General features: G+C 38.8%; 1 protein-coding gene across 1 annotated transcript; it reads left to right on the top strand.

Annotated features, from left to right (window-relative positions):
* Nucleotides 1–2,082: 2,082 nt before the first annotated feature.
* On the top strand, nucleotides 2,083–4,796 carry LOC147077383 (uncharacterized). The gene is made up of 2 exons (XM_085941675.1): nucleotides 2,083–3,257; nucleotides 3,344–4,796. Exons 1-2 carry the CDS (start codon nucleotides 2,083–2,085, stop codon nucleotides 4,794–4,796), a joined length of 2,628 nt encoding a protein of 875 aa, XP_085797801.1.
* The last annotated feature ends 8,086 nt before the right edge of the window (nucleotides 4,797–12,882 follow it).

The following is a 12,882-nucleotide window of genomic DNA, read 5'->3' as shown; positions in this document are numbered from 1 at the left end:
AACTCGTATTCACCAATGTCAAATACACACTAACGTATACCTGTACTGTTATTTTCAACCTTTATATTAAATCTATTAATACAATAAAGTAGGGACACTTAATTACCTACCCATTCAGTCAAGGATCAAGTTTAGTAAGTATAACAAATTAATAAGACATTGTCAAAGGGCCATGTCTTTTGACTTGTAATGTCTATCGGTGCATGGTGCATATCACACCCAAATGTCCGTGTGCCTGGCTCAAAATACGGGTGGCATTTGGTTTGTATTGCACTGACAGATGTTATGTTCTTTGCTACGTTGAAGATTATTATTATATTATTGATCAACGTCTTTAGAAGTAAACTGGAAAATAGAAAAAATATAGAATATGGGCCCCTTTTGCCATTTGAATATTGACATGCGCTGATCTCGTTATGATTGACGAAATGCTCGTTTTCATTTTCGCTCCATTGATTTGTTTTTACAACAAAACATACAAATACTTACTTAATTCAAAATTATAAAGTCAGGCTGTCAAAATTAGATCCCTGATTGCTTGAAATATTGATTCTCCATTTTTCGTTTCAAATTGAATTAAGTTTAAAAATCTCAAATCACAATTATTCGCTATTGTTTCTGAAGTCCCTTGAGATGTTGATCGTATTTTTGCCTTGTGTTCTTCTGCGCTGGCCCCTTTTTACCCCCTTTTCTTCTCGATTATTTACCTCTCTGGTTGTTCATCTTGTTTTTTACCGGCTGGCAGGACTGACGCTTGTATCGCGGCGTGCTTTGTCTTTGGTATTCAATTGTTTGATTGTATTGCTTTGTTCGAAAGCGAAAAATTTTTGTCAGTGCAGTTAAATTGTGAAAATTGTGTAATAATGGAGCGTAATGAAGCCAGTAATGTCGCGGAGGGACTAGCGATGGAGACCGACTCGAATGAATCGGAATTGCTGTTGGAAGATCCAGTGGGTGAGCTAAGGGAAACAGTTAGATCCCTGGACAACAAGGTATCACAAATTTTTTCAATCTTGACCCAACAGGGTCTGCCTGCAGTGGTGCCTACTCCGCAGAAGCCGATGGTAAACATCGACTCTCCGGTAAGTTTTTTACGGCCGCCCGCAAGGCCTGAGACAGCGGAAAAACCCAACAGGATTCCGTTGCCTGTATTTAGCGTCATAGTTCAGGAGCCTGCTTTTCCGACGCCAGACAAAGCTCGGGTAGCGGAACTTACCAGGCTCCAACTGTTCGACACAGATAATTGGGCGGGGGTTCGCTACGCTGAAACCCAAAAACAATATTTGGCGGCCCCGTCTTTCGTTGAGTTGGGACTCAACGATGAGTTACGCCCCTACGACCATTCATCGCAAACAATACATTTAATGGAGCGTACGATTGCCGGCCTCCAAAATGCAATGCTCGCTCAAAAAGAGTGTATTCGGGACGCGTTGCAGCGAGTGGTCGACTCTGTCAGCGACCACACCATCGGTACGGCTCTTTTTGAGACGGTCGTAAAGGAGTTCGGGCCCTCTTCAGCACTCAACAAAGTGTCTGAGGACGTCACCCGAATCCTTTGTGGAAAGCGGGCAGAGTTAGTTCAGACGAGGCGGAAGAAAATCCTCTCCGGTATAAGAGACACCTTCACCCGAGAGGCTCTTAACAAGATCCCACCTAGCGCCGAACACATCTTCAATAAAGATAAACTGGCGGTATTCCTAGAGAGAGGTGGGGGTCGTGAGAAGGTCTTCGATCAGACCACCAAAGTGGTTGACCAGGTCAGGGAGAGTCAACCTAGCACTTCGTCAGGTGGACGCAAGGACACCTTTCGGAGGCAGGGATATACGAGGAGGATACCAGACCAGGTTAGGGGTGGCCTGCCGAAAGGCCCACGCCCATCCAACCGAGGTTTTCCCAGAGATAACCGAGGTGGTGCAAGGGGCACTTACCCAAGACGCAGGTGACCGGGTCTCCCTCACCACGTTCAAAGGGGGACGCCTCCAGCATTTCCAGGAAATCTGGCAGGCCAAGGGTGCACCACCACCATTATTAAAAATAATAACGGGAATCCGTATTCCGTTTATAAAGAAACCCCCTCTAATAATGCCTTCCGTGCAATTCCAGAAGGATTTCCAAACGCGACAATCGCCGGAGATCACTTCACAAATCGCGAAACTGAAGGAATCGGGAGTATTGGAATTGGCAGAACCATCTCCAAGCTTCCTCTCAACCCTGTTCCTAGTAAGGAAGCAAGACGGCAGTCAACGACCCGTCTTCAACCTAAAACGCCTAAACGGTTTCCTACAACCAAGGCCGTTCAAACTGTTCCACCACTTCAAGGTCCCAACATTCCTGCAAAGCGAAGACTGGTTAGTAAAAATAGACCTAAGCCAAGCGTACCTACATGTACCTATAGCTATACAACATCGCCGATTTCTTCGGCTAGTTTACCAAGGAGAACTCCTTCAATTCACGTGCCTTCCATTCGGACTGTCGGCAGCACCAAGACTGTTTGCCTCGTTAACAAACTGGGTGGCCGAACACCTCCGGGGAAAGGGTATGAGAATCGTCACTTACTTAGACGACTTTCTGATGGCAAATCAGTCCAGAGAGATTCTCCTGTCGCAACTGACTTATATGATAGATTTCATGCAAGCTCTAGGCTGGATAATCAACAAGAAAAAATCTTGTCTGATTCCAAGCCAACAGCGGGAGTTCTTGGGTATCACGTGGGATACTCACAACAATCGGAAATATCTATCAACAGAGAAGTGCACATCACTTCGTCACCACCTGCAATTGCAGATCCAAAAAGGCAGTTGGTCGCTCAGGCAGGCCCAACGCCTCCTCGGGCGACTCAACTTTGCAACCTTCGTCACTCCACAGGGGAGGTTGCATTGCCGACGTCTACAACGTACGAGCGCTCAATTATCGAGGAGTCACCCTCACAAATCAGCATCGATTCCTCCACAAGCTCGAGAGGACATCATGTGGTGGATTCGAGCGGTGGGCTCCTCAGGAAAGATTCACAGGGCAACCTACAATCACTTCCTCACCACAGACGCAGCCGATTCAGGCTGGGGAGCGCAGTTAGACGAGTACCACCTATCAGGTACATGGACAAAACGCCAATCCACGTGGCACTCCAACCGAAAAGAGCTGTTTGCGGTACTTTCAGCCATACAACTCCGGGAACAAACGCTCAGGGGATCAGAATTACTCCTACAAACAGACAACAAAACAGTGGTGGCCTACATCAACAACGAAGGGGGCACAAAGTCCGCAAGCCTACTAAGTCTTTGCCGACAGATCCTGGAAATCGCCAACCAGGCCAGTATATCATTGACTGCACAATACCTTCCAGGAAAATACAACTGCGTGGCAGACCATCTCTCACGCAGCAAAATTATCCCAGAATGGCACCTAGTTATGGCGGCTACAGCTCCCCTATTTCAAAGATGGGGACTCCCAGACGTAGACCTGTTCGCGTCCAACACAGCCCATGTTGTCGCAAACTATGTCTCACGAAATCCGAACGATGCTCTTGCACTGTTCCACGATGCCTTCAGTCGACAGTGGGACTTCAAACTAGCCTGGATATTCCCGCCACCGAATCTAATTCCACAAGTATTGGCACACCTGAACATGGCAAGGGGAAAATATTTACTAGTGGCCCCATGGTGGAAGAAGTGTTTTTGGAGCGCAGACCTACAGCAGAGATCACTGGAACCTCCCTACCCGATCCCGCACTTGGAGTCATTTCTAGTGGATACAGTGACAAACCATCCACCTCCACAAGTCCGGGACCTATCACTCCAGTTATGGATAATTTTGGGTGGGCAGAGTTAGTTTCTAGCTGGTCGGTAGAGGACAGATCACTTCTCACTTCTGGCTGGCGACCATCCACTTTGAAGACTTATAGACCGGCATGGGACAAATGGAAGACATGGTGCATGGCTAACACGATAAGCTATAATACCCCCGAGCCGATTGAAGTGGCTAGATACCTGAGTCACTTATACAATAAGGAAGGTCTTTCATATAACACTATTCTTGTACATAAGTCAGCCATAGCTACCTTTTGCAAACCTATGATCAGTAAAGACATCAGCAGTAACATAGTAGTGCGTCATATGTTAAAAGCCATATCCACCCGCAAGACTAGACCTACAAAACCACCGATTTGGGATCCTAGAATAATCGTGGACTACCTCAAGAAAACAACACCACTAGTATACAACCTATATGAGGTTTCACGCAGAACAGCTATACTATTATTACTCGCATCGGGACGACGGGTTCATGACCTTACCCTACTCAGTATAGCGGAAAATGGCCTAGTCGATAATGGCGACCATAAAATTCTATGGCCAGTGTTTGGTTCCAAGACGGACACATCAAGGCACCGCCAATCTGGATGGAAATTAAGCGCTTCCAGTTGCCAAAACATCGATCCAGTTTTTTGGCTACGAAAACTTATCTGCGTTTCCAATGAGAGAAGAGAAGAGGGTGGTAATATTCCGGCATTATTTATCTCGTCAAGAGGCCCCCCAAAACCTGCGACTCGAGCAGTCATTGGAAATTGGGTGAAGTCAGTACTCGCTGATGCAGGGGTACAGGAATCACCAGGCAGTACTCGATCAGCAGTCGCCTCTCTAAATTGGTTAGAGAACTACCCCATAGATGACATCCTGCAGAGAGGTAATTGGCGCCAAGAAGCTACTTTTAAGACATTTTACCAGAGACCGATAGACACACAGACTTCTACAGCGGGGGAACAAAATATGTTGACCTCTCTATTCAGCCCGGTACACTGAGCCTAAAAGCAAGGAGATGTTATACCTAATTCTCATGTTAGGTTCATCCACCTTATCTTGCAGGATCTATCTTGTTTTACCAGGTGATAACAAACAGATATCTCAAGGGACTTCAGAGTCAATAGCGAATAATGAAAGGAGTTTTACCTACCATTAAAACTCTTATTATTCTTGTTGACTCTGAAGTCCAGAGAACACCTACCTGGTTTCCTTGAGACATATCAAATTGAATACCAAAGACAAAGCACGCCGCGATACAAGCGTCAGTCCTGCCAGCCGGTAAAAAACAAGATGAACAACCCGAGAGGTAAATAATCGAGAAGAAAAGGGGGTAAAAAGGGGCCAGCGCAGAAGAACACAAGGCAAAAATACGATCAACATCTCAAGGGACTTCAGAGTCAACAAGAATAATAAGAGTTTTAATGGTAGGTAAAACTCCTTTCAATATTAATAAATCAGGTATAAATAATATACATTCCCGTAATTCATTAGATGTCAAAATCAGACTAGTCCTTCACAAAAGAACCGGTGGTAATATCAATTTCCAAAAAATATGTAGCATTGATCTATGCATTACATTTGTAGGTGTATTAATGATAGTGTATTGTTTATCACGTAACTATTCAAATCAAACTTTCCCTGTGTGAACACGACAGACGCGTCAGTATAAGTACCTACTTTAAAGAACAAAAAAAGGTCATCCATAGACAATAACGGCGGAAAAAATAGGATCAGTCGTTGTGAATTAACGGCTTTCTACTTGAGTCGGTAATGACCTATTATATTAGTTTCGACAGAAAATAGTTTTAGTATTGTGGCAACACTTTTCTAACATTAACAAATGGATCCTGTCCGTCACGTAACACGTGGCTTCTGCAATATATACCCTTAACATGGATATACAGCAAGAATGTGCTAGAGAACACTCTGATATAGAAGGCAAGTCTTTGTCTGACACGCTGACTAGCCATCCAAACAAACTGGACCATCGCTTTCATGTAACGCAAGAGAATGCGGACGTTTCAAGTTGCAATTTCGAGGTTAGTTTTTGGAAACTAAATTCCTTTACAATCACTTTAGATTGAGAATAACAATGATTAGTTTAATATTGTAAACTGTGGCTTTTTTACATACTATGTAGGAACATAAGGTGATATTAAACTTTGTTTCAAATAATTACATGTTTATACAATTTGACAGCTATGATACATACGTGTGATATAAGTTAGGTTATCTACTAATCTATGTTAAATATAATTATTATACATCGTTGTATGGACGTTTAGTGAACTGAAACTTTACTGGTTTTACTGTGTTAACAAAATGTAATAATGCTTCTATCAGTACCTTATATCGGAACTCTCTGATAAAACATCTGATAATCAACCAGCTCTCGTCAAGCGCGAGGTCATTGAAGATATACCACACCCATTATATGATAATGAATACCCTCAACCGGGTTGTTCATATTCAGATTACAGGACAATGCATCAGGTACGTTCAATTGTTTGAGGTATATGTGCCGTTTTCTTACCTTGATGCCGTCTTATATTGAAGGTTTGAATTTATAATGCATCTTTGAAACTTCATAAGGAACCAGGTATTATAGGTAATATAATTCAGTCAAACTTCTTTCATTAATTGATTGCGGAGTAGATTCGAGCTATTGGCGATTGCTAAAACAGATATTTTGAGACAGTATTGATTAGGTATATAAATCTTGTGTTAAATCACGTAAGTATATTTAAATATGATGATTTATACATCACAATCATTCGAATGTAAAGCAATAATTAATGTGATTATTTGTAAATATAATTAATCGCCCGTGAGCCCTGTTTAGGTAGGTAATAAAAAACTACTTGCAGCCATAAAATACCCTAAACGGAAGCAATATCTACGTGAAATGGAGTGAGGATAGACCAATTCTATTTTCAAAACTTTTTGTAACAAATTAATGGCTACTGTTCGGTTGTCAACCTAATCTAACCTAAACTAACCCGAACTAACAAATAATCCAGTATACCGGGTATTTTCAAAATTTGTTTTCCGCTGTATTCCTGATAACCGAACAGCAATTAATTACCTAAAATACCTAACTATTAAACGTCAGAGTGACAATTGGTACTTTGGAAATAAAAAAAACTAGTAATAATTACATAATTTAGTAATATAAGTTAAAATATATAGAAATAAACCAACGGCGCTTCAATAGGCGGCCCATTTTCTTACGTGTCTAATATAACAAGATAATTAAGAGCTAGTCGAAGAATCTAGGTTATCACAAGTTTTGTTTTTGTTTTGTTACGAGAAAGAAGTATAACTTCTAACGTGCGTTCATTATTACACACACAATTTTTTTTAATTGTCCGACTTTGAAATAAAATATATTTCGAATTTTACTGATCATTAAGATATTTTTATTGTTCTATTTTATTTCTCTGTTTTATATTATTTTTATTGATTTTTTATTTCTATAATAAAAGAATTTTTATATAAAACACTAATTTTAATAAAATTTTATATGAAAAGGAGCATTTGGTTTTTTTCTATTAAAACCATGAAGCCGCATATGCAAGTTTGTTCGTCAATTCTCGGTCGTCAACTATATGGCCGCAACTGCAAAAATCTACAATATAATTTAAAAAAAAATATTTTTATATTTATGAACTATAGTAGGGTAAAGTACACAAAATTATTCTTACATGGTACAATTTTTTGCAGTCTATTTCAATTTATTAAATTGTAGTTAATTATTTTACATTCAAACTCAAATTACACAAGATCATGTTATTTGCAGTTACGACCATATAGATCTTAATGTGCGATATGTTTACAAAAGGAAGATTAAAGTACGCAATGTGCTGCAGTTAGCTGGAATGTTTTTCGGTAAGTATACATTCACTTGCCAAATGCAGTCGTACATTGGTGGTCACTGAAAGCAGAGAATGCAGATGTGGCAGGTCTTATCCAGAAATGGATTGACTCTGGCTGATCCCAATGGTGATACTGTTATATAATATTATTAATCTTGTTGCTATTTTCAGGAGTGTGAAGACAGCCTGATCAATATAAGGTCGGAGAATGATAATGAGCGTGTCATCATCAAACAAGTATTTGTTGACGATGCAATTCGCCAAATCAATAATGAGAATCCTCAACAAGGCTCCTCTGATCCACAATACAGTCCAGCAGATCAGGTACGTTCATTAACAGGTTCACTAGTAACACAACTTTTAAACTTTTTTTATATTCGAAAGATCGATATCTAAATGGTATTAAAATTTATATGGTCACCGCTTAACGAAGAAAATTCTGGTCACCAAATTTAGATGTCACTTATTCGAGCACTGCTAGTCGTATATCGCGAACAATATTGACTTCCAATGGTTTTATCAGCATAAACCAGTGACTCCACGAAATTTTACATGAAATAATCCAGTTATATCAAATCGCACGACCTTGAAGGAGGCTCGAAATCAACTAAAGCAATCGTTTATAAACGGTTTACGAAAGAAAAATAAATGACAATCGTGATGTACTAACCTCATCAGGCTGCGGAGGAAGCCGGTCCGCGAACTTCTGATTTTGATCGATTTAAAATGCTTGAGTTCACTGTAGCGAGAGAATGCCTCATCTGATCGAAGCATTTCTGGGGTAATTTTGTGTGTAAAGAACCAAGCTAAGTAATACAGTAACAAACAATTTAATTCGTACTAACAAAAATGCCTGTACTAAATAAGAAACAAAAACTTTGTTGAGCTAGTAGTAGTAATTCTGACAGACCGTGAAAATGGAAAACCGTTCAGTTAAGGCGGTGTCACCCCTCTCTCAGGTGTGACCGCCAATGGTTGATAGCAAACCTCGCGTCAAGAGGCAGGATCCAGTACCTCAGAAGTATCACCAATCGGTGGTCCCTGATATTCAACTAGCTCAGTATCGTGAGAGGGATTCCACCCAGTGAAGAAATGAAGCAGGGGGTGGACACACTCGTTGACGGTGCTCCACTACAGACACTTCATTAATAAAAACTCGCTTTAAAATATTTGTAAAGTATTGTCTATAGCACATCCCTCTACAGAGGTCAAGGTCACAGGATAAAGTTTATAGTATAAAAATAATAAAATTTATATTTAATATATTTATGGGAACTAATTTATTTATAGTAAATGTTTTTTTTTTGTATATAATAATTATAGTGTTTTAGTTATGTTTTCAGTTGATAGGTTATAATTAGAAACTTAGTATTTATTTATTTAATTATTTATTTAAAATCTTAGTTAATTAAGCACATACCTAGTTATGATTTATAAAATAGTCTTTTATTAAGTTATTATTAAAACTTAATCTTAAAACACTATTTAATTTGAGAGGTAAATGTTTCAATTAGATTTGAAAGATCGCACACGTAATTATTTTACGTCCGTATATAATTGTCATTTTTATAACATTCAGTACGAGTTTCGCAATACTGTTGTAAGCGTGATGTCATCCACATGTGACACTGATTTAGCGCGGGCGGAAATCCCGTTAAAAATAACTCGCGGGTACGTAGTACTATGATTATCGAAACCCTTCGTGGGTTACGGAGAACGTTGTGATGGCAGGATCCGACCGGGACTGCAGTCGGAACTGAACTGATTATCGTAAAGTAAATCTCGTAATGATTTTATTCGCGGATATTAAAATTGTTAACGAAGAGTGCGTAGTAGACCAAGAAGTCTCGCACGTCCTCCGGAGAATATTGCTTGGACGGAACTGATTTGTTTGAAGAGATTATACTCTTTTATAGAGGTCCGGAGGGACATCGGGAGGGGGTTCTGCCAAAGAGGGAAAACCCTCCCGTCTCTTTCTGCAAGAAAGAAAATACGTGGTTAACGCATTGGTTACAACTTCCCGATGTGAAGGGTAGATGATTAAGTGGAGGCTGAGGGCCTGTAGGCGTAGAGTGACTTTGCCTTGTCTATCCGTGCATGGTGCAAATAACACGCAATGTCCGTGTGCTTGGCTCAAAATACGGGTAGCATTTTGTTTGTATTGCACTGGCAGATATGTTCTTTTGCCGCGTTGATGATTAATATTGTATTTAACATCTGTAGAAGAAAACTTGAAAATAGAAAAAATGCAGATGGGCCATTTTGCCATTTGAATACCGAAATGCGCTGATCTCGTTATGATTGAGGAAATGCTCATGTTCATTTTCGTTCCATTGTTTTTTTTGACAACAACCTGACAATACCTAATTATTATTGAAGTGTGTCACCGTGTCAAGTTAGTGTTTGTATCTATTATTAGTTGATATTAGTTTCGACGGTAAACACTTTTCAGTATTGTGGCAACACTCTTCTAACATTAACCTGAATGTATCCTGTCTGTCACGTTGTTCCTGCCATATTTACACTTAACATGGATGTAAAGCAAGAATGTGATGGAAAAAATGACAACATTTCTGGCGAATCACACTCCAGATTTATGACGACATTTACGTTTAATTTTATACTGCTCGCCAATTGATTGCCAATTCGGCCAATCAAATGCTATATAAATGTCATCATTCTACTAAAGATTTTAAATTGCCCGAAATAGATTGATTACGTTATTGATTTTATTTTCTCGCAAGAATTCAAAATATCACGTACCTACGCAAAATTATTTTATATAGTGCAAAGAAGATTATAGTTATAAATTAGCTTTAGTTTACAGCATTTAGCTTATGATATCGCCTAAGGTGTTCACATAGAATTGTTCATTTTTAAACTCAATTTCTAGACTTTTTATTTACTTACATATTTCTTATAAGACCATTTGGTCTACCTGAAAGAAATCATCAATAGTTCACTCTGAGTGGCTGTAAGTCAGGTCTCGAGGTAGGCCACGTATTCCAACGTGAAAACGACATTCTCGATCGGATTAAAATAGTTATGAGTCATAAAATCGTCGCAAAAAATCTCGCTGAAGGCGCGCATTTTTGTGGTCGTGTCAATAGGCGACCAATTATTAAAGAAAGAGTTCTGGGAGACCCTTTCTGACTTATTGTAATGATGATACTGTTACATAATATAAACAATGTTGTTATTTTTAGAAGGGTGAAAACGATATGATGAATATTAAGTATGAGTATAATAATGAGGGAGTTATCATCAAAGAAGAATTTGTTGAGAATGCAATCCACCATATTGATGATGAATTAACCCAACCTTGCTGCTCTAATCTACAATACAAGCCATTAGACCAGGTATGTTTAATTACAAATGTTTTTTTTAAAGTCCGATGAAACTTTAAATTGTAAAAAAGATTACAAGTTAAATTTAAATATTTTTTTTTCGAAAATTCGACCCCTACATAACATTAACATTTGAAAATGATTTCGGGTATGTGGCCTTAGTATTCTCAACTAAGCAAATTCTGGGCGCCCAATTTGGACAACTTTTATTAAAGCACTGCCGGTCGTATAGTACGTGAAATGTTGGCTTCTAATACCTTAAATACTGCTGCTTTATCAGCATATACCAGTGACTTCACGAAGCCTCACAGTAAGTAATCCAGAGATATCACATTGCACAGGCCTGTATGCCAATTGATAGGTCCATTTCTCAAAATCAAGTGAACGCCAATACTTAATTTAAATAAAACGATGGTTGCGATTGCTGGATGGCACATCCTGTTGAAAAGAAATCACTGTACTTTCAAATAAATCCATAATATTTAAATCCAAATATAAATCATGGTTTGAAAAGGATTTCCATCGACCTTAACGTGAGCTTTGGCCCCATTTTTGAAGAAATGTGCGTCGATGCCACCAGCGTGTAAACCGCATGAAACGGTAAATATTTGTAGATGTAATGAACTCTAGGGAGTCTTCTGGATGAGTCTTTTTCCGTGTGGGCAATTTTCCTCATTAACAAACCCGTTAAGCAAAAATAAGTCAAATCGCTTTCGCAATTTTGCGAAAAAATGCAATTGTAAGTTGCGTAATTCTACTACAGCTTTTCTGAGTAAATTGAATAAATTATAAGCGTTCTTCAAGCGCGGTCCTATTCATGAAGATTTGCCAGACTATACATATACTAATCATTAGGTATGCTTACATACTGAAGCTTAAAGTTTAGAATAGAGCTTTATTTAGCTACATATTTTTTTCCGACTTACACGCGGCGTAAATGAAAACTGCCATTCTTCGTGGGATTCATTTGTGTGTCAGTTAATTGTCTTAAGAATCGAGGGCATACATTTTTTGTTCTCCCAGGGTGCACAACTAACCTGCCATTGGTAATGGCAATTGGGATGGCAATAAGTTTGTACAACCAAATCACTTCTGATATTGACATATTTTACCTGCGTCAGGATGAGTATAAGGGGGCATTGTTTTATAAATTCTTAAAATAGGGTCTGCTTAGCTCACTCAGTGATTCCTTGTTATATAAATTTCTTACTGTCCACTAATTCTACTGTTTATTGCTGATCTTTTCCTTTTTTATAAATATATAATTATATAATACTCTTTTTTAATCATTATTTTCTTCTAAAAGTCATGTTGTGAACGTCTTATATTAATAAAAGAAAAACACTTTACAAACGACATAGTATCACTGTTATATTAGGGAACACTGGAACATAAGTATATTTTATTGATAGTATTGCTTTGAATATTTTAACATTCCTATTCTTTTTGTAGATTTCTACCCAAACATGTTTTGCAGTACGTAAGAGTAAACCATTGGATATCGTTAATAAAGATACGGTGGATAATGACCCGAGTAACAACAAAATAGCACACGCAATCAATAAAAACAGAAAAATGATGATGCAGCATTCGGAAATAACCATCGATGAACAGAACATCAAAGATGAATTTCAGAAATTATACTTGCCAAAGGTGGTTCGAATTAAGTTGAGAAGAGTTACATATTTTCCACGTAACTTTATTTGTAATAATTGTTGTGGAGTGTTTGAAACTGCAAAACATCTAAATCATCACTACGTTTCATGCACGAAGTCTCAGCATCTTAATTCGTACATAACACATACTACACGCGATGTGTGTTTTAAAAAATTTCAGCAAATTGGTAATTTAAAAACACATAAA

Source organism: Rhyacophila brunnea, unplaced genomic scaffold (genome assembly GCF_057557595.1).
Source record: "Rhyacophila brunnea isolate RB1 unplaced genomic scaffold, BYU_Rbru_1.0 scaffold_13, whole genome shotgun sequence".
Lineage (NCBI taxonomy): Eukaryota > Metazoa > Arthropoda > Insecta > Trichoptera > Rhyacophilidae > Rhyacophila > Rhyacophila brunnea.
Note: the sequence above shows the minus strand (reverse complement) of the source record. Positions and strands in the feature narration are given on the sequence as shown.

Bases quoted from the DNA above. Each gene is read 5' to 3' on its own strand.
- LOC147077383 (XM_085941675.1), top strand. From the start codon at position 2,083: ATGCCTTCCGTGCAATTCCAGAAGGATTTCCAAACGCGACAATCGCCG. The intron at 3,258-3,343 runs GTCCGCAAGCCT...AATACCTTCCAG, and splicing joins AACAACGAAGGGGGCACAAA to GAAAATACAACTGCGTGGCA.